The following is a 24197-nucleotide window of genomic DNA, read 5'->3' as shown; positions in this document are numbered from 1 at the left end:
ATTCACCTTTGGATCCTTAATCTCTATCACACGGGGCATCCAGTAAACATCACGTCTGCTGAGCAAATGAACAGAGCAAAAGTGATTATTTTCCAATAGCAAAGAAAATTAGAGCCGCCTGAAGGCTGGGCCCCAAATTTAGGATTCCACCCCACTGGACAGGAAATACCTTTTCCAATTAATAAATGATGTCTCCCGAGTTTCCAAAGAAGCTTTACCTCCTGTCTCTTAGTTCCAATCGTTTCATTCTTTTTCATAACAGTTTACTGAATAAGGATCAGAAATGCACCATAAACATTGTTGTCATTGTCAAACAATCGCTGTCTTCCAGTGGTTTATATTTGTTGACATATGGAAAAAATGAAGAAAGACTGCATCCTGTCCTCAAGAAATCTGTAATCTCACTAGAATACAAGGTATCTGTCTTACACTTGCTTCTCTAGGTCCACTAAAGAACCACGTAAGACCATGTGTAATGATTTGCTGAATCGACAATCACTTAGCACTGAAAATGTGTAGCACAGAAGTATTTTCAGTTAGGTGGAGCTATCAGGGCAAGCTTCCTAAAGAAGGCTGGAAAGAGAAGGGGAAATTCATTCTCCTATGGTCTGGAGGCATCCTGGTTCCCCAGGCACAGAGTCTCAGTTGGATCCCCAGGTACAGAGACAGGATGTGATGCCACCAGCCACCCAGCCCACATTTTCACTATTGAGAGCTGTGCCACCAGGGCAGGAGCTATACACCATTCCAGCTCTCAGACAACAGTAGCTTTGGTTCTTACACAAAATGCTCCACTCCACCAAACCACGCATTTTCAGGGTTCAGAACACAGTAGCGAAGTGCCGGTAGCCCAGAGCAAAGTTCTGACCAGGCTGACAGCGCCGTCTCTGAATGTCATCTCAGATGAGGCCAGCACCAGTCTGAAGGAGGTTGAGGGATGGGACATGCTGGGCATTCCAACGAACCAGAAGGTCCCCCAGGAGCCTCCCAGATGCCTCGCTCTTCATTAATAGAATTGGCTTGGTCAATGGAACTGTGCAACATTGTTCTAGAATAACAATAAACAGCATAGCAGGTTTGCCTTCCCATCAGAGCTGTGTGAGAGGAGCTGGGGACAGCTGTCTTCTCCAGGGCTTGCTTCTGCCCAGCCCAGCTGCCCCCATATTTCTGATGAACCACCCAAGCGCTCCAACAGCTAAGTAGTTTCTTACCTCATGATCAGATTTCTCTGCTTCTAAAATCTAGTAGACTCCACCTACTAAATCTCATCTCCTGCTTTTCCAACACACTCTATGTCATCTAAGACTCATCTACTCAGTGGGTCGCAGAGGCTCTTGTCCACTGTGGGGTGGCTTCCTCACTCTGTTCCCACCACCTGAAATACCCTGCTCTCTTCTACGCAGAACCATATGGGGTTTTTCCGAGGCTTTGGATTTAGAGATTAAAAAAAAACAAGAACCATATGGGAGAAACAAAAGCTAGCTCAAGTCACTCACTGAACACTGAGTGCCAATGCTACAACAATTACTGCAAACACGGAAACACGAGTTGATTATGTTACACTTATGGAGGTGTGGAGTCCAAAATCAGTCTCAGTGGGCTAAAATCAAGGCATCAGCAGGGCTGCAATCCTTCTGGAAGCTCCAGGGAGACTTTGTTTTCTTACCTTTTCCAGTTTCTAGAGGCTGCTGGAAGTCCACTGACCTTGCTTCCACAGTCACATCTCTGACTCTGGTCCCCCTACTTGCCTCTCATAAGGACTCTTGTGATTATATAAGACCCACCCAGGTCAACCAGAATAATCTCCCCAGCTCAAGATCCTTGGTTTAATCATATTTGCAAATTCTCTTTTGCCATGTAAGGTAAGACATCCCAGGGTCTGGGGATTAGGATGTGAACATCTTTGGGGGGCCATTATTCAGCCTATCTCATATATATATATGATTTTTATATATATGAAAATCTGATTTTTTTTTTTTTTTTGAGACAGAGTCTCACTTTGTTGCCTGGGCTAGAGTGAGTGCCATGGCGTCAGCCTAGCTCACAGCAACCTCAAACTCCTGGGCTTAAGCGATCCTACTGCCTCAGCCTCCCGAGTAGCTGGGACTACAGGCATGCGCCACCATGCCCGGCTAATTTTTTCTATATATATTTTTAGTTGTCCAGATAATTTATTTCTATTTTTAGTAGAGACGAGGTCTCGCTCAGGCTGGTCTTGAACTCCTGACCTCAAGCGATCCACCCGCCTTGGCCTCCTAGAGGGCTAGGATTACAGGCGTGAGCCACCGCGCCCGGCCGAAAATCTGATTTTTAATGGGTAAAAGGTTCAACCAGACATTTCACCAGAGAAGATACATAAAAATGGTAAAAAAAAAAAAAAAAAAAATGAAGAAATGCTCAACATCATTATTCATTAGGAAAATGCAAATTGAAATCACAATGATATAATATTACATGCCCCCTAGAGTGTTTAAAATCAAAAGACTAGTGAGTGTTGGCAAGGATGCAGAGCAAACGTAACTCTCATGTGTTGCTCGTGGAAATTCCAAACGGTGTAGCTACCCTGGAAAACAATTTAGGAACTGCTTATAAGGTCAAACGTGTACTTATCATGTGACTCAGCATCCTTTTCCTTGGTATTTATCCAAGTTAAATGAAAACATATTCCACAAAACAATCTGTACAAGAATATTCCAGCAGCTTCATTCTGCTAGCCACAAACTGGTAACAACTCAAATGTCCTCCAGTTGATAAATGGATAAACTGCAGTACATCCATGCTGTGAAGTACTATTCAACAAGAAAAAAGAACTTACTGATGCACATGACAACAACGTGGATGAATCTCAAAAGCACTATGCTAAGTGAGGTCAGACACAAAAGATACGTGCTGTACAATTCTTTAATGCGAAATTCCAGAAAAGGCAAAACTATAAATGAAAGCAAGCAAGTCTGTGGATGCAAGGCCAGACAGGAATACTGGCATGGATTCACTGTAAAGGGGCATATGTGACCTTCTGGGGATGGTGGAAATGTTCTGTGTCTTGACATATTTATCAAAACTCATTGAACTGGCCAGGCATAGTGGCTCACACCTGTAATCCTAGCACTTTGGGAGGCCGAGGTGGGAGGGAGCTTAAGGGCAGGAGTTCAAGACCAGCCTGAGCAACATAGCAAGATCTTGTCTCTACAAAAATTTTTTAAAAATTAGCCAGGCATGGTGGTGCACCTATAGTTCCAGCTACTTGGGAGGTTGAGGCAGGAGGATTGTTTGAGCCCAGGAGTTTGAGGTTGCAATGAGCTATGATGATGCCACTGTACTCTACCCTAGGTGACGGGGTGACATCTGTCTCAAAAAAAACTCCTTGAACTGTGCACCTAAAATTGGTAAATTTTAAACACGTGTGAATTATACCTCAATACAGTGGGTATTAAAAATTAATTGTCCATGAATATATACAAATAAAAAATAAATGGAAAAAATTAATAGCATGGTTGCACAACAATGTGAATATACTCAATGCTACTGAACTAGCAGCCTAAAAATGGTTAAAATGATAAATTTTATGTTATGTATATTTTTTCACCATTAAAATAAATCACTCCCCCAAAATCAATGGGATTCTATATACTGGCAATAAATAATTAGAAAATAAACTTTTGGGTCAGGCGTGGTGGCTCACACCTGTAATCCCAGAACTCTGGGAGGCTAAGGGGGAGGATCACTTAAGGTCAGGAGTTGGAGACCAGTCTGAGCAAGAGGGAGACCCTGTCTCTACTAAAAATAGAAAAAATTGGCCAGGCAACTAAAAATAGAAGCCAGGCGTGGTGGCATGCACCTGTAGTCCCAGCTACTCGGGAAGCTGAGGCAGGAGGATCACTTGAGCCCAGAAGTTTGAGGCTGCTGTGAGCTAGGCTGATGCTATGGCACTCTAGCCTGGGGGATAGAGAGAGACTCTGTCTCAAAAAAAAAAGAAAAAAAGAAAATAAATTTTTGAAAGGAGCATTTATAATAGTACCAAAGCCAAAAAATGCCTAGGAATAAATCTAATAAAAGATGTGCAAGGCCTCCACACTACACACTACTCCACCATACATCATTGCTGAGAAAAAAATTAAAAAATACCTAAATAAATGGAGGAATAGATCACCTTTATAGATCAGAAGATTCAGTATTTCAAGATGTCAAACCTCCCTAATTCAATGGAATCCCAATCAAAATCCCAGCTTTTTTTTATATACATTGTCAAGATTACTCTACAGTACATATGGAAAAACAAAGAATGTAGAACAGCCAAGGCAATCTTGAAAAACAACAAAGCTAGAAGATTCAACTACCAGATATCAAACTTATTTTAAAACCACAGCAACTAAGATATTGAAGTATTTTTCACAAGGACAGATTATGACCAATGGAACAAAGTAGAGACCAAAAGAAACATAAATATATGGTCACACCTGGTAGATTACAAAGGAGCCACTACAGTTCAGAGGGGAAATGATGGTCTTTCCATAAATGGTGCTGGATCAACTGTACATCCAACTGTAACTCCTTACCTCCATTGTAAAATGAATTTGAGATGGATCATATACATAAATGCAAAAGATGAAACAAAAAAAATTTTTTTAAATAATTTTTAAAAAGGCCAGGTGCAGTGGCTCACACCTGTAATCCCAGCACTCTGGGAGCCAAGGCAGGAGTATCACTGGAGGCCCAGAGTACAAGACCAGCCTGAGCAACATAATGATACCTTATCTCTACAAAAATTTTTTTTTAAATTAGCCAGGCAAAGGCCAGGCGCGGTGGCTCACGCCTGTAATCCTAGCCGTCTGGGAGGCCGAGGCGGGTGGATCGCTCGAGGTCAGGAGTTCGAGACCAGCCTGAGTGAGACCCCGTCTCTACTAAAAATAGAAATAAAAAAAATTATCTGGACAACTAAAAATATATATAGAAAAAAAAATTAGCCGGGCATGGTGGCGCATGCCTGTAGTCCCAGCTACTCGGGAGGCTGAGGCAGTAGGATCGCTTAAGCCCAGGAGTTTGAGGTTGCTGTGAGCTAGGCTGACGCCACGGCACTCACTCTAGCCCGGGCAACAAAGTGAGACTCTGTCTCAAAAAAAAAAAAAAAAAAAAATAAATAAATAATAAATAAATAAATAAATAAATAAATAAATAAATAAATAAATAAATAAATAAATAAATAAGCAAGCCAGGCATGGTGGTATGCACCTGTAGTCCTAGCTATGCAGGAGGCTAAGGCAAGAGGATCACCTGAGCCCAGGAGTTTGGGGTTGCAGTGTTCTATGATGATACCACTGCACTCCAGCCTGGGTGACAGAGCAAGACCCTGTCTCAAAAAAAAAAAAAAAAAGATTACCTTCACGACAAGGGGATAGGCAAACATTTTTAAGACAGGACACACATAAAAAAAATCACCAACCATAGAAATAAATAAATATAATAAAAATTTGATGAATTGGACTTCTTTAAAATTAAAAATATCTGTCCATTAAAAATACTGTTATATGAGTGAAAAGGCATGCCACAAGTCAGAATAAGATTACTATATTAATTTACATTATTAATATATAACTGTCAAAGCAAACCTTATCTATAATATATAAAGAAATCAACAGATTAATAACAAAAGATAGACAGTAAAATATTTTCAAATGGCCCAAAGATTTGAACAAGTACTTCACAAAAGAGGCCCTCTAGATGGCCAATAAGTACATGAAAAAGTGCTACTTCATTAACTATGGAGAAAATACAAATTACATAGCACTACATTCCCAGATGGGCTAAAATTAAAAGGACTGACAATAACCACATTTTGGCAAGAATGTGGAGCAACTGTCACTCTCATATGCACTTGGTGGGAGTATAACTTGATAACCACAACTTTGGGAAATTGGCAGTATCTACTAAAGCTAAATATAAGAAAAAACTATGACCTAGGAATTCCATTTCTTAGGCATATACCAAACTTAAACAAGAATTTATGTTTATCAAAAGTCTTGTACAAAAATGTTCATAGAAGCTTTATTCATAACAGCCAAAAACTGGAAACCACCCCAATAACATCAACAACAGAATGGATAATGTGTGGTATATTCAGGCTGTGGAATATTATAAAGCAATTAAAGGTAATGAACTACTCCTATATACAACAAAATGGATGAGTTTCACAGACATAATACGGAATGAAAGAAACCAGTCACAAAGGGGTATACATTGTATGATTCCTCTTGAATGATGTTGAAAACAGACAAAACTAATCTATTATGACAGAGGTCGGAACAGTTACTCCCGGAAATGATCATTGACTGGGAGGGAATGTGAGGAAGACTGTCAGGTGCTGGAATTTTCTGTATCTTGATCAGGGTGGTTCAAATTATTATTGCCAGAATAACCCTCTATGCCACACTGGTCAGCCTGGGTATGTGCAAGCTCCTTAGGGGAAGGTTACTTCTGTCACAGACTGTGCACCCAACAGCCTCTACTGCTGACCCTGGAACCTAGTGGGTTCTCACTAAATCTACACTAACTGGCCATTTATAGGAAGTGTAAATTAGTGGGGGCAAGCCTTGAGGACAGGGGCTGAGGGATGTTCTCCAATGTTCTCTCTTTCCCTTCCCGTAAGAAAGAAAGACAGGATGGTTTGGGTGCCAAGTAATTGATCGACGAAGCCTCTGGCAAACCAAGAGCCCCTTCAAAAAAAAAAAAAAAAAAAGATACCCCTCTTCCCCAAAAGTGTATGAGTTTATCCAGGAATAGATCTGTTCTATCCAGAAATCTATGTGAGAATCCCCACCCCTGGCAGGGTTTCCAGCAACCTTTCTCCCCATGGGGAGGGTGAACCCAAGGAAATACCAGAATAGTTCCCCAGAACAGGCAACTTGTAGAAAGAAGGGCTACGTAACCCATCTATGCAGCCCATGTGAAGGGCTAAACTCAGAGATGCTCTGAGTACATATTTTGGCTAAATGCTGAAGGGATAAATATTAAAGTCAATATTTGATTAGACTAAAGCTGACTATTACCAACATAGAATGAAGTTCTAGGATATGACAATAAATCCAAACTCTCATAAATTTTTATTATTAATACTATTATAACTAAAATGTTTTAAAGAGTTAGTAGATTGATCATAGAAGTTTGACATTACACTGAAGGAACAATAATTTCTTAATTTCTAAGAAATGACAACTGCTGGGTAGCTCCTATGGTCACTACAGCACACATTTACGATATTAAATGCATGTTTAGCCAGCTGCAGTGGCTCAAGCCTGTAATCCCAGCTACTTGGGGTAGGGAGGCAGGGGCTGAGGCCAAAGGATCACTCGAGCCCAGGAGTTCGAGATCTGCCTGGGCAACACAGCAAGACCCTGTCTAAAAACAATAAAATCAATAAATAAATACATGTTTACTTTCAGCTGAGGACAACGAAAGGGAACACTTTATTTTTCCCAAATGACAATCCATGTCCTAGTTATGCTAATTATTAATAGATACGATGATAACCTAGACAAACACATGATTATTGATCACACATGTTCGAAGAAGGTATAAATAATGCTGAAATAGACATTTGGCTATTTGACTCTCTGAGGAATGAGGCCAAAGCCAAATTGCAGTGTACCCATAGATACAGTAGGATGAAGACTGACTGCTTTTTATCTCCCGTAAGAGCAAAACAAAAATATATATATTTGTCTGAAGCAAGAAATCAGATTTTATAAAACAGAAGGAAAAATACCTTTCTTTCATCAGGACAATCAACAAATATCCCATCCCCCTCCCCTCAAGGAGATCAGATAATGCAAGGGGCCAAGGAAGTGTTAAAACCAAGTCTTTACCTTCAAGGGGCTCCCAGTCTTCTTGGAATGACAGAGTATCATCATGCAAAGCTACTGTTTAGTTAAACAGTCAAGTTCATAATCAAGCGTTAGAGCAAAAGGCACAGTTGTGATTTAGTATCAGAAGAGAGGCACTCCTCTGGAATTGGAGAACAAAGCCCTCTCTAGCACAGTGGTGCTCGATCTCAAGGCTGGAGACCTCCAGGTCTTCAACTGCATATTCCAGTAATAAAGAGGTTGATGAAGAGATGTGGCACACATACTAACATATACCTACTTCCTATCTGCCATGCACTGCTCTAAGTACTTCACACATTGTAACTACTTAATCCTCAAAGAAAACCTTTATGCATTAGGTACTATCATGACTGCCATTTTAGAGATGAGGAAACCTTGCCCAAAGACTGACAGTGACCTCAGCTGACCTATGAGCTGAGATTTGAACCTACATAAACCCAATCAACAGCCTGTGCCGGCATTTGAACCCAAGTGAATCCAATCCAGAGCCTGTGAGCTTAAACTTTACACTATCCAGGTCTGCACCATGTACAGACTTCACATAGAGGCCTACTATTTTAAAATTGTATGAAAATGGAGCTATCATCACTAAAATAAATAAATGTTTCATTAAATGTGGAGTAGCTCTTTTGGTCAGCATTATTTGTGTTTTCTCAATCAATAGACACCAAAAGTACCAGGAAATTATGTAACATTTTCTGGCATTACATTTTCAACACAAATTATATTGGTAACGTTCTAACTCTTAGGTTGGGTGGTAGGTTCTCAAATTTCATTGTGTTGGTATGCTGTATAACATGTGTATGCATACGTGTATTTACACATATTTATACACACATACTTATCTCACATTCTTTTGAATTATATAATTTTTAAATGTTAAGTGCACTGGCAGCCTAAGAAGCTCAGAACATAAAACTGTAAAAACAAAAGGTTTTCTTTTTTTTTGAGACAGAGTGTCGCTTTGTTGCCCAGGCTAGAGTGAGTGCTGTGGCTTCAGCCTAACTCACAGCAACCTCAAACTCCTGGGCTTAAGTGATCCTACTACCTCAGCCTCCCAGGTAGCTGGGACTACAGGCATGCGCCACCATGCCCGGCTAATTTTTTGTATATATATTTTAGTTGGCCAGATAATTTCTTTCTATTTTTTAGTAGAGACAGGGTCTTGCTCTTGCTCAGGCTGGTCTCGAACTCCTGACCTTGAGCGATCCACCCGCCTCGGCCTCCCAGAGTGCTAGGATTACAGGCGTGAGCCACCGTGCCCGGCCAACAAAAGGTTTTCATGTATAAAAGATGGGCTCAGAGTTGGGGAGATAAGCCAGGTAAACTCAGAGAGGCTCATTCTGGCAATAACAAAGCTTCTAGACCCAGCATGAGTCACCTACAGAGTAAGGTGGATGATAAAAAGTGGGCTCTCTTCCTCTTACAAAAAGGGGAAATTTGGGAAGAATTTTTGAGTGATACCTGTTAGACATGTTTAATAAGAATACTAATTTAGGCCAGGTTCAGTGGTTCATTTCTGTAATCCCAGCATTTTGAGAGGCCAAGAAGAGAGAATCTCTTGAGGCCAGGAGTTCAAGACCAGCCTGGAGAACATAGCAAGACACTGTCTCTACAAAAAAAAGAATTTTTTTTTAATTAGATGGGCATGGAGGTATGTGCCTATGGTCCTAGCTACTCTGGAGGCTAAGGTGGGAGGATCACTTGAGCCCAGGAGTTCAAGGTTGTGGTGAGCTATGAGTTATGATCATGCATGCCACTGTACTCCAGCCTGGGTGACAGAGCGAGACCCTGTCTCAAAAAAAAAAAAAAAACCAATTTAAATGGGTTGGGGAAGGGGTGAGAAGATGGAGGAATGAGAATAAAACACCTGTGCACTTTCTACAGTGAGTATGTGTGAGTTTTACCATCAGAAAAATATAATGTAAACAACCAGGAAAAATTCTAGAAACAATAAGTTCCTCCTCCAGGATTCAAGACCCCAATGCCTGTGGCCCCGTCATTTACTGCTTCACTGAGTGGAGATAGAGCTTTCTCACTGGGAACCTTGGCCTCAGGCTCTTCCACTGTATTGCCCTCACAGACCTCTGTTGTTCTTAGCACTTTGTCCCCATCTCCGCCACAGTGCTTATCACATCAGAATGACCATTATTTACTAACCACTGGCTTAGAGGCTAACATGGTGCTTGATACCATACATTCATGCTCTCTCTTTTAACCATCAAATCACCCTCACTTACACATATTACTAGCCCCATTTTATAGACAAGAAATTGAGACTTAAAGATTAAGTAACCTGTCCCAAATTAAACAGCTAGCACATGGGCAACCCAACCCTTTCCTTACACCAAAACTCATGCTCTTTCCACTACGTCCTTATACATTTATACAAGTGCTCAATCAGTACGCGCTGAACATAATTAAAGGAGTTGGACCAACACTGTCTACTTCTAATGAAGAAAAAGACGCAGAAGAGCATTACTCTATAGGTGAACTCTTTTATCCCGACTTGTTTTGCCAAACAAGTGGCCCTAGTATTAAAAGAAACTACCACACATGGAGAATCAGCAGGTGCGTAAGCCAACCACAGGAGAAAACTGCCATCCCGCAAGCCAGCACTCCCCCATCCTGGTTTCTTGGACTTTGGGTGACCCTCGGCACTATCACTTCTGTAAAAAAGAAGTAGATTTAACCCTACAGAAGCAAACCCCCTCCCCTACATCCTCTGAAGGTATCTCCAGCCACCTAATGAGACAGTTCTTAGTTGTGGCTAAACTCATTTAGACTGCAAATTGCTGGAGAGAACGGTTTTATTTCTTCCACATCACCTTCTAGTCAAGTTTTCTCAGAAGGAACGACAATAAATAATCCCGTTGTGATACTGAAATTTCATCTCCAGCAGCTCTTTCAATTACCTACCTAGATGAGGTCGTTTGCGTCCAACAGCACAGTGCCCGGCACTTAGTGAGAGCTCCCAAGAAAATGTTATTACTGGAATAAAAATTCATTCAGCCAATAACTATTTGACACCAAACTGGTGGTAAGCACTGAACAAATCAGACCCAGCCTAGAAGGCTCTTTTGGTCAACCAGCCACTGTTAAGGTAACTAGCCACAAACTAGGACCCACCACTTACGCTCCCAACTCGCCGGCGGTCACCAAACACTTGGGAACCAAAGACTGACAAGAAAATATTCCTTCTCGTGGACCTTTAATAAAACGGAACGCCTTCCTTCGTGAGTTGTAAACCATTATTGTCAGCATTAACCGAAACAGCAGTTTTATTATTGACGGGGAAGGTCCCCTTAATACGTGCCCCTTTTAAAGAGTCCTTAGCTCGGCGGGTCATTTCTTGCAAATCGGCTGCTCCGAGCATTTTAAGGAGCTAAAGGCGGAACATCTGGCCGTGGCTGGGTCTCCCCGGCTCCGGGGAAACTGAAGTTGCTTCGCCCCACTCTGTGCACCGGGTAGCCGCCGTCCACTCTCTCCCCACCTGAATTCCCTTGTCCTCTTGCTCCCAGGTCGCGAGGGCTGCACGCGAGCGCAGCTGGGAGGCCACGCCGCCACAGCTCACGGCTGCTCCCGCGCCGCGCACATCCGGCAGCCCGCTCCCGGGACCCCGCCGCGGGCCGCAACCCACGCGGCCGGCGTGAGCGGCCGGCAGGCCCGCTTCGGGAGTGATGTCGTGTACCCAGAAGTATCTGGAAGAATCCAGGCGGAGCGCGAAACGGGCGGGGGAGCTCCCGGGCAGAGCGCTGGGGGGATCCCCAGAGTCGGAGGGTCCCGGGAGAACGCGGAGGGGGCAGGCAGCCAGCCGCAGAAATGAACCAGGGGAAAAAAAAATCGTAAAAGCGCCCTTAGCACTAACAGCCCGAACCGGCTTAGCAGCCGCAGTCCTCTAGAAACTTCTCCACCCCCTCCCCCTGGCCCCGCTCCTGCTCCAGCTCCTGCCGGCCCCGCCCTCGCGGCGGGTGGGACCAATCGCTCCCCCTCGCAGCGCATTCCCCACCCACTCCCGCTCCCGCGCCTACCCCGCCGCTGCTGCGAGCACCGGTTGGAGAGGCGCTCGAGCCTTCGCCCGCCCCGCACTCGGCGGCCGCTGCGCCAGCGCCCGCTCGCCCGGCAGGCAGGCAGGCAGGCAGGCAGGCAGGCCCGGCGGCCGGCAGCGCTCGGCTCGCGCCCGCTGTCCAGCTCCCGCAGTAAACGGCGCGCCGAGCGGCGATGACCGCCGAGGAGATGAAGGCGGCCGAGAGTGGGGCGCAGTCGGCGCCGCTGCCCCTCGAGGGAGTGGACCTCAGCCCCAAGCAAGATGAAGGCGTCCTGAAGGTGAGGGACGGCGGCGGGGCGCGGCCGAGCCCCGGGCGCCCAGCGCGACCGTCCTTCCGCCGAGCTTGGGAGCCCCCAGCCCGGGCACGCGTCGGGACGGCCGGCTCTGCAGCCTCTGGACCACTCCCCGGGTGGGTCGTGCACCGGCGGCCGGTGCATCGCCTTCCTGGACCGGGCTGTGCTTTTGGGGGTGAGGAGGGGGCGCCCTCGGTGCGCAGGCCGCGGCTTGGCCCTCCCCCGGCCCCTCAGAAGCCTGTTTTCCGGGCGCCGGCCCGCAGCTCCTGGGTGCGGGCGGGGGGCCGAGACTGCGGCGCCAACTCCAGCGTGCGCGGTGCTGCGGAGAGGGGCGGGGCGGCCATCGCGGCGCACGCGAGCCCGCGAGCCGCGGCTGGGGACGGGCGGGCGGCCCGGGCGCGCGGGCCTGCTCCGACGTCGGCCCCCTCGCCTCCACCGACCTCGCGACCCGGGCCGAGCTGCCGGCTCCTTCCCTGCCAGCCGGAGCCGGGAAGTCCCCGGGCCACCTTGTCGGCGGTGGCGCGAGATCTCGCCCACCCTGGCAGTTAAATATTAGCCAGGGGGTGGAGCGGCTCCCAAGAGTGATTTCCTGGCCCAGAGGGCTTTGTGCGGCTCGGCGCCGGGGCCTGGTCGCGAGGAGGGTTCTGGCGCGCCCCGCTCTCTCGGCGCCCCGTTTCGGACGCCGGAACCCCGCGGGGCCGCCGGTTCGGCCGGGCCCGCTCCCTCTGCTGGGGGAAAACCGGGGAGTGGTGCATGCTGGGACCTGTAGTTCCCCTCCGCCTCGCCCCCACTTCGCCCTCCAGAGTTGGGGCTTGGGGTGTGGGGTGAGGAGGAGGTGCTTTGCTTTGGAGCCTGCTGCTGAGTAATTGCTTGACTACAAATAGTCCGAGGAGCGAGGGGGAGGGCATCTTGACCTGGGTCAGGACAACCAGCCACAGGTCAGAGCAGGTTCTGCCGAGAGTCCAGGATGGCGAAATCCTTAGCCCGCATTTCATGCCCTCACCCCATCCACTGTTTCTTCTCATCCTGGCTTCCCACTGCTCAACTCCACGCGTGTGCCACCGACCTCAAGAAGCCTTTATCTGGTCTAGAAGTGCATCTGGCTTTGCCCCAGATACTTGGGACCTCGTGCGCCTGCTGTAGCGGCTCTCCTGTAGGCATGTGGCTTCCCCCCTCTCTCCATCATCCTGCTGCTTTTATATTACACAAGGTTGTTATTGCAGGAAGAGTCCTTTCCTCATATTCTTCACCCCTTCCTTTTGACTTTTCTACTTCTTGAGATCCCTTTCCACTCTTTCATGGAAGTTTTTCCCTCAAGTTAACCACAAACTTACCAGGTAGCCCGTGGTGTCACCTTTTGTAAATGCTAAAGAAGAGAAGCCTGAAAGTTCCTGGAAAATACTCTAGCCTTGAACTTATTGTCCTACCAGTAAAGACTACTCGTGTCCCAAGTCAGAGTTCAGGGGCCAATGGAGAGCCTCTGGGCTTATCTATAACATGACTTTTTCTTATACCTGTTTGAACTGTTCTATTCTCTTCGTTACTCATATTCCTCTCGTTCTGCTTTCTCCAAACCATACCCAGATCAGATGACCACCGGCATTTATAAAAAACAAGGAAATGCAGCATAAATACTTCCCCCTTTGCTGATGATAATAATAACCTTTTATTCAGCCCTTTAGCGGTTTAATCTTCCAACAACTTTAGGAGATAGGGATTATCATCGCTGCTTTACAGTTAAGATCCAGAGAGTTTTAAAAAGCATCTCCATACAGTAAAAACTTTTTAACTCGGGTCTCTCAGGTCTTTTGTCTCATTTTTCAAACCAAGTCTTGCTGTACCTCAAGGGTGCAAGGAGGTTAGTCCACTCCTAGCCAAGCTACTAGTAACAGAATCATTTGAGGGTTGGTACCTTGAATCTGCTTAAAAGTAGGCAGGGGCAGGGAAGGGTGGAAGCGGAAGAGCCCTTTATGTTCCCTTCAGAGGCTTGTGGGCAGTTTTGGTGCCCTTTTCTGCCCTCATCCCTGGGGTACTCACTCTCTCCCGCTTCATCCCAGGTCATCAAGCGAGAGGGCACAGGCACAGAGACGCCCATGATTGGGGACCGAGTCTTTGTCCACTACACTGGCTGGCTGTTAGATGGCACAAAGTTTGACTCCAGTCTGGATCGCAAGGACAAATTCTCCTTTGACCTGGGAAAAGGTAGGCATGGTTAGTGGGCTGGTAGGATAGGCTTCAAGCTGTCACAAGCAGAAACCATATTCTCAGAACCAAGCTCAGTGACGAGTGGTTTATCATAGTCTATTATTCTTTCTGTTTCTCTTTTTTTCTTCTACTATTCTGTAACTATATTGATTTCTGTCTCCCTTTCTTATCACCTTTCAACACCTCACTCCTCCTTCAGGGGTGGGCTGCATTGCTTCTTAAACTCCTTTGTAGGGTCAAATGATCTGTTAGAGTTCTGAGACCAGACAGGACTTAATGCAACCAGACTTCTTGCCTCCTGGTTCCCTTTCTAATGAGTGTCCAGCTTCCTCATGGTGTGGTGCAGTAACACTCTCTGGGGACACTGTTTGAGCCCAGAGTCAGGCCCTTGATAAGGGGGTCCTGTTTGCCTCTCTGTACCTGCAGGTGAGGTCATCAAGGCTTGGGACATTGCCATAGCAACCATGAAGGTGGGGGAAGTGTGCCACATCACCTGCAAACCAGAATACGCCTACGGTTCAGCAGGCAGCCCTCCAAAGATCCCCCCCAATGCCACGCTTGTGTTTGAGGTGAGTGTCCGGCCACAGAGATCCAGGCAAAGAGCCAGGCTTTATCTCAGCCTGGTGCCTGGCTGCCCTCCAGCCTTTCCTGCCTCTTGGAGACAATGTAGCCAAGGCTGAGGGCCTGGCCTTAGCGGAGGAGGAGAAGTGGAGAGGGCAGCTAGCCATGCTGCTGCCAGATAGGAGCAGGTAGCCATGAACCCCTCTCCAGACTCAAAGTGGAGAGTAAAGGGTTGAGGCATCTTTATCTTGAGAGCGGAACCTGGAGGAGATGAGTTTGTCATTTTAACTGAAAGAGGTCAGAAACTATGCACAGTTATAAATGACAGTACAGAATATTGGTGGTCCAAAGATGAGAGGAGAGAGAGATGCCTCCCCCGCGGGTCAAGGGGTGAGGAAAGGCCTCACTGAGGAGGTGGAACTTGATGCTGTTCAGTCTGAAGATGGCTGAGCCCATCAGTGGACATTTGAAGAATGTCTGGAAGACTACTGAGAGATGGTAGTCATTTCTAATGCCCACCATATTGGGCTTCTAAAGTAGCCTGAATTAGGATTATTTGGAACATGTTTTTATTAAGTGGCGCAGGTAGCAAATATTTGCTTTCCTGAGATTAACTTAAATTTGCCTGACGTTACCACCTCTACTGAAGCTGAGACTAGCACAGCTCGCGAGAACTTAGCATAAGTGCCACTCTGTCCAACTCTTCATGTGATTGCGCTTGAAGTCAGATCTAGTCTGGCAGTTACTAAGGACTCTCTGGACAAGTTACTAAGTTTGTATTTCACTGTTGATGAATTAGCATGGGAAGAAATTGTGTTGTTTTACCTCTTGTCCCACAGGTGGAGTTGTTTGAGTTCAAGGGAGAGGACCTGACAGAAGATGAAGATGGCGGAATCATCCGCAGAATACAGACTCGGGGTGAAGGCTATGCCAGGCCCAACGAGGGTGCTGTCGTGGAGGGTGAGACAGCGTAGACTGGGGTTTCATCTTGATTCTGATATTTAGGCCCTGGGGGACTTTGGGCAAGTCACTTCCCTTCTCTGAGCCTGTTTTCTCATCCATAAAATGAAGGGTTGGACCATACCCTGTTTACATCTCTCCAGGTCTGAGAATAAGATAGCAGCATCTTGGGGGCAAGAAGTGATGGGGTAATAGAGGGAGGCTGATGGCATCCTTCCTCAGTCACCTGCCCTCTCATGCCCCTGGTACCTTGCCTCTCTTTAATGCCAGTTGCACTGGAAGGGTACTACAAGGACCAGCTCTTTGACCAGCGTGAACTCCACTTTGAGGTCGGCGAGGGGGAGAGTCTGGATCTGCCTTGTGGGCTGGAGAGGGTCATTCAGCGCATGGAGAAAGGAGAACATTCCATTGTGTACCTCAAGCCCAGGTAAGGGCTGGGCACTTTGTAGAGCAGGCAAGCAAACCACGTTCAGAGATCTGAATGTCCACAGTAGGTTGTATAACTGGTTATTTGTATCCTTTCCCCTCCATGTGCTCACTGCGACTCTAGGCACACCAAACACACACCAGTATGATCTCTTCAGTGTAATTAGAAATGTGACCACAGTCGTCTACATCTCCTTGGATTGAAGCCTCATCTTTTCAGTCATAGTTGCTACAGATTCCCTTCTCTGCCAACATCAAGATTTTCATCTCCCATAATTCATTCAGTCATTGCCATCATTTATTAGAACACGTCCACTATGTGCCAGACAAGCTGCTGAAAATTCCTGGGGATTCAGAGACATTGTTCCTGCCTTCTAGTTCAGTTCATTGTTCAGTGAGGTCCCATTTAAATCAGTAATCATACCACTGCATAGCTGTGAGTTATTGGAAGGATATAAAAGAGGTTAAGGGACCGCCTAATTGTGTGAAGAAGTCAGGGAAAATTTTGCCAAACTGGAAACATTTGAATAAAGTCTAAAGGGAGGAAGGTACTTTCTAGGAAGTGGACAGGAAGCCTTTTCAGCCTGGAACAGGGTAAAGGCTGCTGAGATGACCCAAAGTTTTTTACCCCTTTAGCTATGCTTTTGGCAGTGTTGGGAAGGAAAAGTTCCAAATCCCACCATTTGCTGAGCTGAAATACAAATTACACCTCAAGAATTTTGAGAAGGTGAGTTTGTTCGAGGTCTTCCCTATCCTGAAGTCAGATTCCACCCTATAGGTGACTCTGGGGTAGCTGACAACTTTGTTTCTCCCCTGGGGTGTGGCAGGCCAAGGAGTCTTGGGAGATGAGTTCAGAGGAGAAGCTGGAACAGAGCACCATAGTGAAAGAGCGGGGCACTGTGTACTTCAAGGTGAGCCAACAGTCATTGTCCTAAGGACACAGACACACCCAGGGAGGGCTGCTCTGAGCCCACCTTTCCCTCTGATGACTGAGATTATTTTCTGCCAAGAAGTGGACAGGTTGGCACCTACAGTCTTCACCTAGTGTATCTGAGCTCACTGGTCTTGCCAGTGAGGGTTGTGGAGGCTGGAATCTGGTGCTCATAGGTCACTGATGTCTGCAGGCTATGATAGCCTGTTGCTACTGAACCTGTGCTTGCTGCCTGAGCCTCCCTCCCGTTCTAGGAAGGCAAGTACAAGCAAGCTTTGCTACAGTACAAGAAGATTGTGTCCTGGCTGGAATACGAGTCAAGTTTTTCCATTGAGGAGGCACAGAAGGCACAAGCCCTCCGACTGGCCTCCCACCTCAACCTGGCCATGTGTCATCTGAAACTGCAGGCCTTCTCGGCCGCCATTGAAAGCTGTAACAAGGTGAGGCCTCCATAGAGGGCATGGAGGCAACATTTCCAGGCAAGGTTGGGTGAGTTGCCAGCATGTCTGAAACTTACCCTTGGTGACTAGGGTAGGGAAGTGAGTGGATGGATGGGTGGAAGCCAAGGTTATGGGCCCAGAGGCACAGATGTGAGTAGCAAGCACCTTGGCTTGAGTGGTGGAAGGCAGTTGGCACAGAAATAGGAGGAAGCACTGAGTGGGAAGAACTACTTAAGTGTTTTCTCCCACTGTGGTTCTTAGCCTCTCTGTCTTATCTGCCTGTTTTATTCTAAAGAGAACAGAAATGTCAAAGGTCCTTTTCTTTCATCCAAAGACCTGCTGTCCTACCTCTTTGCCTCTTGAACTAAATGAGCTTCCTTTATAGACCTTGGTCCTTTCCATTTAATGCCCCGGGCCATGTTTCTTCCAGATTGGAGCCAGCCATTTCTGTTCCTCCTCATCCTGCTGAGGGGCACCTTTGGAAATTGGCCTTATCCAGATGAACTGCAGGACCTGAGCTCTCACTGTGTTGTCTGCTCTCTGCATCCTTAGGCGTTGGAACTGGACAGCAACAATGAAAAGGGCCTCTTCCGCCGGGGAGAGGCCCACCTGGCCGTGAATGACTATGACCTGGCACGGGCTGACTTCCAGAAGGTCCTGCAGCTCTACCCCAGCAACAAAGCTGCCAAAGCCCAGCTGGCAGTGTGCCAGCAGCGGATCCGCAAGCAGCTTGCCCGGGAGAAGAAGCTCTATGCCAACATGTTTGAGAGGCTGGCTGAGGAGGAGAGCAAGGTGAGGATCAGGATTGGGAACAGTTGGAATGGCGTCCCTCTGCTCAGCCCGGCTGGTGTGGGCTCTTTGTGGCTACGGTTGTCTGTGCCAACCCTAGAAACCGGAAGTTGCCCTCTTGCCTGGAGCAATAAGGAAGCATGTATGTTCCCTCAGTAATAACCTCTGCTGATAGGGCCAGGGTTCTTGTATGGTCAGGACTGGGAACCCCTCCATAAGTGTTTAAATCAGTAATATTAAATTCAAATTGCACAAAGGATAGGTAGTAAAAAGTCTGCCTCCCCCTGGAAGCAACTGGTCCTTCCAGTTCTTGTATTATTTGGTATGTTACATGCACAAGCAGACACATTCATGTTGCTTTCTCCCTTTCCCCTAACAAGAAGCAATATACTCGATTACTTCCCATATTGTATTTTTTCAAATAATAATAGTTGGAAGTTTATTTTACATCAGTTTCAAAGAGTTTTCACATTCTCTCTTAGGCTTACATGGTATTCCATTGTGTGGATATAGTGTATCTTATTTAACCATTCCCCTATTCTGAGTATTTCAGTGTTCTCACCCAGCACTGTCCAGTGGAAACATAATGCAAATCACACGTGTAATAATAATTTTTAGTAGCCGTGTTTTAAAAAGGCTAAAATAAACATAATTAATTTTTAATATTATTTTGGTTAGGCCGGGCAAGATGGCTTACGCCTGTAATCCTAACACTCTGGGAGGCCAAGGCAGGTGGATTGTTCGAGCTCAGGAGTTTGAGACCAGCCTGAGAAAGAGCGAGACCCCATCTCCACTAAAAAAATACAAAGAAATTAGCTGGACAACTAAAAATATATATATAAAAAATTAGCCAGGCATGGTGGCACATGCCTGTAGTCCCAGCTATTCAGGAGGCTGAGGCAGGAGGATCGCTTGAGCCCAGGAGTTCGAGGTTGCTGTGAGCTAGGCTGACGCCAGGGCACTCACTCTAGCCCGGGCAACAGAGTGAGACTCTGTCTCAAAAAAAAAAAAAAAGAAAAGAATATATATATATTATTACATCATATAATTTTTTAAAATTGCATTTATGTATTTTTTAGACTAAGTCTTTAAAATCCAATTGTGTATTTTACACTTAAAACACATCTATTTGAACTAGTCACATATAGTAGTGGCTACCATACCACATAACCGTAGTTCTAAATAATATTTTAGTGAATGACCTTGTAAATTCATAATTTGAAAATATACAGGTATATCTTTTAGGACAAATCCAGGATATTTGGTGTGTCCGTGTAATTCAGGTAGAAATTGTGTGCTTTTTTACTCGAGAATTCAGCTCCTCCTCCTCCCTTGCAGGCCAAGGCAGAAATAGCTGCAGGAGACCATCCCACTGACACAGAGATGAAGGACGTGCAGAAGAACAACATGGCAGGGAGCCAGTCTCAGGTGGAGACAGAAGCATAGCCTCTCCCCAGCCCTTCTGTGGCTGCCTGCCTCCCCTGCTGCCTCCCCTGCTCCGCCCTGTTAGTTTTGTAAAAACTGAAGAATTTTGAGTGAATTAGACCTTTATTTTTCTATCTGGATGGTGATTTTGAGGGGAAGGGGGAAAAGGAGTGGGCTGGGGGGATTGAGGTGTAGGGGATAATTTTAGGTGGTGTCACCTCCCTCTTCCCCACCCATTACACGTGAACATACATACATCTGCACATACTCATCAGAACATTAATTTATTTTGCTCCCTCTGTTTGTTAGGTCCATTTTTCTAATGGTAGAAGGGGGCGAGTGGTAGGAATGGGGTCTGATGTGAAACCAGGGTGGAGAGGGAGACTCCTGGGCAGCTGTTCCCTCATCCTTTCCCCCTTCTAGTCCAGTTCCAAACATGTGGCCTCCCATGTGGGTGCTAGGAGCATGGGATAAACCACTGCTATGCCCATTACTTCTCTCTGTCCCTTTCCTCACCCCAGATGGTATGGCCAATGGTATCTTCTGGTGTCATGGTGACCACCCCCTTTACCTGCTTCCAGTATTTCCCCTGCCTTCTCAGCCAGGTTGTGTCTCCACCCCCCTCAGCTTCTCTGCACGTTGCTGAAGGTCCAGGCTCACCTCAAGTTCTGTGCTTGAGCAATAAAGTGGAAACAATAAAACTTGGGTGTCAGGCAGCCCTTTCTGTTCAGCTTTGGTGGGTAGGTGTGGCTGGGTACATTATAGGTATTAGCAAAATTAAGTGGTCACTCATTGTCTCAAGTTTAACTTAAATACAGGATGTGATGTAGACACCATGGTTGGGCAGAAAGCAGCCCACTACACAGGGCCTCTGAAGCTGGGACTTGTGCTTGTGGCCTCAACTGCAGGTTCCCAGCACTCTTTGCCCTAGCAGCCTGGTGGTTTCTAGTATCTCTGGTTTTCTTCCCTAACACTTTGGAAGAGAAAAGTATCAACATCTAGAAGAGTGGGATTGCGTGTTTGTTTTTAAGTTAGATTTGTCTCCTTGTGCCTACGTCTGATCCACAGAGGCTTCTTTGTGCATTCTTAGTTTCTTAACAAGGTAAAACCCCCAAAGTCACTGACCACCTCCTATCAGATACCATTTACATTGATTAAGGGTAAGAGTGAAGCACTAGGCTGGGCACGGTGGCTCACGCCTGTAACCCTGGCACTCTGGGAGGCCAATGTGGGAGGATCACTTGAGGTCAGGAGTTTGAGACCAGCCTGAGCAAAAGCAAGATCCCTGTCTACTAAAAATAGAAAAAATGAGCCAGGCATTGTGGCACATGCCTATAGTCCCAGCTACTCAGGAGGCTGAGGCAGAAGGATCACTTGAGCCCAGGAGTTTGAGGTTGCAGTGAGCTACAGTGATGCCACTCACTCTATCTTGGGTCACAGAGCAAGACTGTGTCTGAAAACAAAGTGAAGCACAGTGGTCACACCCACCTTCCTTTTCACCCTTAACAGGAAAAAGCTTGTGCTTTTTTCTAAATGTGCTTTGACCCTTGACTCCTTCATCATTCCGGGACCCTAGGAGAAGCCAGGTGGCACAAGTCAGTCATGCCCAGCCTCCTCCAGGTCCTGGCTGCTGGCTAGAACCCATATTTGTGCCCTTACCCCTCTTCTACTGTGTAGGTTCTCCAAACCTTTCTGAACAGTGATGGGGTAGTCTGCCTACCCACATACTTGTACAGTCCTTCCAGAAGAAATTCCTCCATAACTTTTTTGTGCGAAAAAGTTTCACCAAGTCATATAGCATTAGCTGGTGCCGGAGCCAGGACTAAAATGTGGGTATTCAGGTCTCTCAACGTCACTGCTTGCTCTCGTGCTGGTCTTGCCTCACCGTCCTGTGTCTGGAGTTTGTGTCTGGGTCCTTTTGGTATTTTGAAATTTGACTGTTGCCCCTCCAGCCAACAATAACAGCTAACCCTCATTAAACACTTATGATGTGAGCCTAGCACTATACCAAGAGCCTCATAAGTTAATCCTTATAGCCATCCTACAAAGGAGGTATTAACCCCATTTTACAGATGTGGAAACCAAGGTTCAGAAGTTAAATGGAAAGGTCTACTGAAGGTGAGTTCTCTGAACTAATCCAAACTCTGCCATGAGGTTCATGTGACTGTGTGCAAGCCTTGAGCCTCTTTACTCATCTGCAAAAATAGTGAGATGAACAAATAGTGGCTCATGCCTGTAATCCCAGCACTTCGGGTGGCTGAGGCAGGAAGGTGACTTGAAGCCAAGAGTGAGACCAGCCTGAGCAATATGGCAAGACCCAATCTCTACAAAATATTTTTAAAAATTAGCCAAGTGTGGTGGTGTACACATGTAATCCTAGCTACTCAAGAGGCTGAAGCAGGTGGATCATTTAAACCCAGGAGTTCAAGGCTGTAGTGAGCCATGATCATACCACTGCACTCCAGCCTGGGTGACAGAGCAAGACCCTGTCTCTTTTTTTTTTTTTTTTGAGACAGAGTCTCACTTTGTTGCCCGGGCTAGAGTGAGTGCCGTGGCGTCAGCCTAGCTCACCTCAAACTCCTGGGCTTAAGCAATCCTTCTGCCTCAGCCTCCCGAGTAGCTGGGACTACAGGCATGCGCCACCATGCCCGGCTAATTTTTTGTATATATATTGTTTGTTAGCCAGATAATTTCTTTCTATTTTTCAGTAGAGACGGGGTCTCACTCAGGCTGGTCTAGAACTCCTGACCTCGAGCGATTCACCCGCCTCAGCCTCCCAAGTGCTAGGATTACAGGCGTGAGCCACCGCGCCCGGCCACCCTGTCTCTTTATATTTAAAAAGAAGGCACTCTTAAGGTCTCCTCCAGATCTGAATGCTTCTGTAGGATTCCAAGAATTTAAAACTTAACTGTACTTCTGTAGAACACTAGAGATGGATAAATCTTGGTTCATGTAACTCCAAAACTATCTTGTAGGATGTTTTGTTAAAATGGCTAAAAACAATCCTATCACATACTTAAGTCTGCTGTGGGTCAGTGCTCAACTTCATTTCCCAATCAGTTGCACCTTCCACACCAACTCTTAAATCTTTATATACAGAGAATGTGCTTGAATAAGGAAAATTAGTAGCAACCAGTGCTGTTAGCTGTTAACTGCAGATTTGCAAGTGGTCTCTCTGGGGGGAAAAAAATGAAGTTTATCTTGTCCTAGTGCTGGTCCAACATTATGTTCTATAAATTTTTATATCCTAAATTCTCTCCATCCTACCAACACCCCCTCCGCAATATCACCTTGCACTCCACCCTGCTGTCCTGCAAAAGACTCCTCTCTTGCATCCTCTCCTGCCCTACCTGCAGTTCATTCTGCACTGCATTCAAATCTTGTTCATCCAACTACTTAAATCACTTTCAGTGGCTTTTCATGTCATTTAGGCTAAAGATCAGAATCCATGGACAAAACTCTGCAAGGCTTGACCAGTCCTGCCCCAAAAACTCCAATGCACTTGGTATTCACCTTCACCAGCTACACCTCCCTGAGGGTAAAAGCTGGAGAATTGTGTATCCCATTTCAATTGGACAAGAAATATGTGAAAGACACTCTAGGCAGGACTAGCAAAAAGTAGTGCCTTTTTTAGAAAATCCTTACTGGAAAATAAACAGTGGAACGTTTCATGCCTTATTCCTCTTACGTCCTGATGGCTAATTTCCCTTTCCAAATGCAGAACACCTCAGAATGTTATAACTCAAGTTGCAATGACAATGAACTAAGGGCAGTACTGAATAAAGCCAACGTTAAGAGTCAACAGACATTCTAAAAAAGAGGAAAATAGGCCGGGCGCGGTGGCTCACGCCTGTAATCCTAGCACTCTGGGAGGCCGAGGCGGGTGGATTGTTTCAGCTCAGGAGTTCAAGACCAGCCTGAGCATGAGCGAGACCCCGTCTCTACTAAAAATAGAAAGAAATTATATGGACAGCTAAAAATATATATAGAAAAAATTAGCCGGGCATGGTGGCACATGCCTGTAGTCCCAGCTACTCGGGAGGCTGAGGCAGAAGGATCACTTGAGTCCAGGAGTTTGAGGTTGCTGTGAGCTAGGCTGATGCCACGGCACTCACTCTAGCCTGGGCAACAGAGTGAGACTCTGTCTCAAAAAAAAAAATAAATAAATAAAAAATAAAAAAGAGGAAAACTCATCTTTCTGGAAGTTGTCATTGCTGACTTATGGCTATACTTCCCCAGTTG

The 24197-nt window shown here is 46.1% G+C and overlaps 1 protein-coding gene across 1 annotated transcript; it reads left to right on the top strand.

Annotated features, from left to right (window-relative positions):
- The first annotated feature begins 11924 nt into the window (after nucleotides 1–11924).
- On the top strand, nucleotides 11925–20656 carry FKBP4 (FKBP prolyl isomerase 4). Its single transcript, XM_045554596.1, has 10 exons — nucleotides 11925–12203; nucleotides 14276–14420; nucleotides 14850–14992; nucleotides 15824–15944; nucleotides 16215–16371; nucleotides 17007–17097; nucleotides 17198–17281; nucleotides 17556–17741; nucleotides 18294–18533; nucleotides 19869–20656. The coding sequence occupies exons 1-10, from the start codon at nucleotides 12099–12101 to the stop codon at nucleotides 19974–19976; spliced, it is 1380 nt and encodes a 459-aa protein (XP_045410552.1). The 5' UTR covers nucleotides 11925–12098; the 3' UTR covers nucleotides 19977–20656.
- Nucleotides 20657–24197: the final 3541 nt, after the last annotated feature.

This window comes from Lemur catta, chromosome 6 (assembly GCF_020740605.2).
Source record: "Lemur catta isolate mLemCat1 chromosome 6, mLemCat1.pri, whole genome shotgun sequence".
Classification (NCBI taxonomy): domain Eukaryota; kingdom Metazoa; phylum Chordata; class Mammalia; order Primates; family Lemuridae; genus Lemur; species Lemur catta.
The sequence above is the reverse complement of the archived record's forward strand: the minus strand, read 5'-3'. Positions and strand labels throughout refer to the sequence as shown.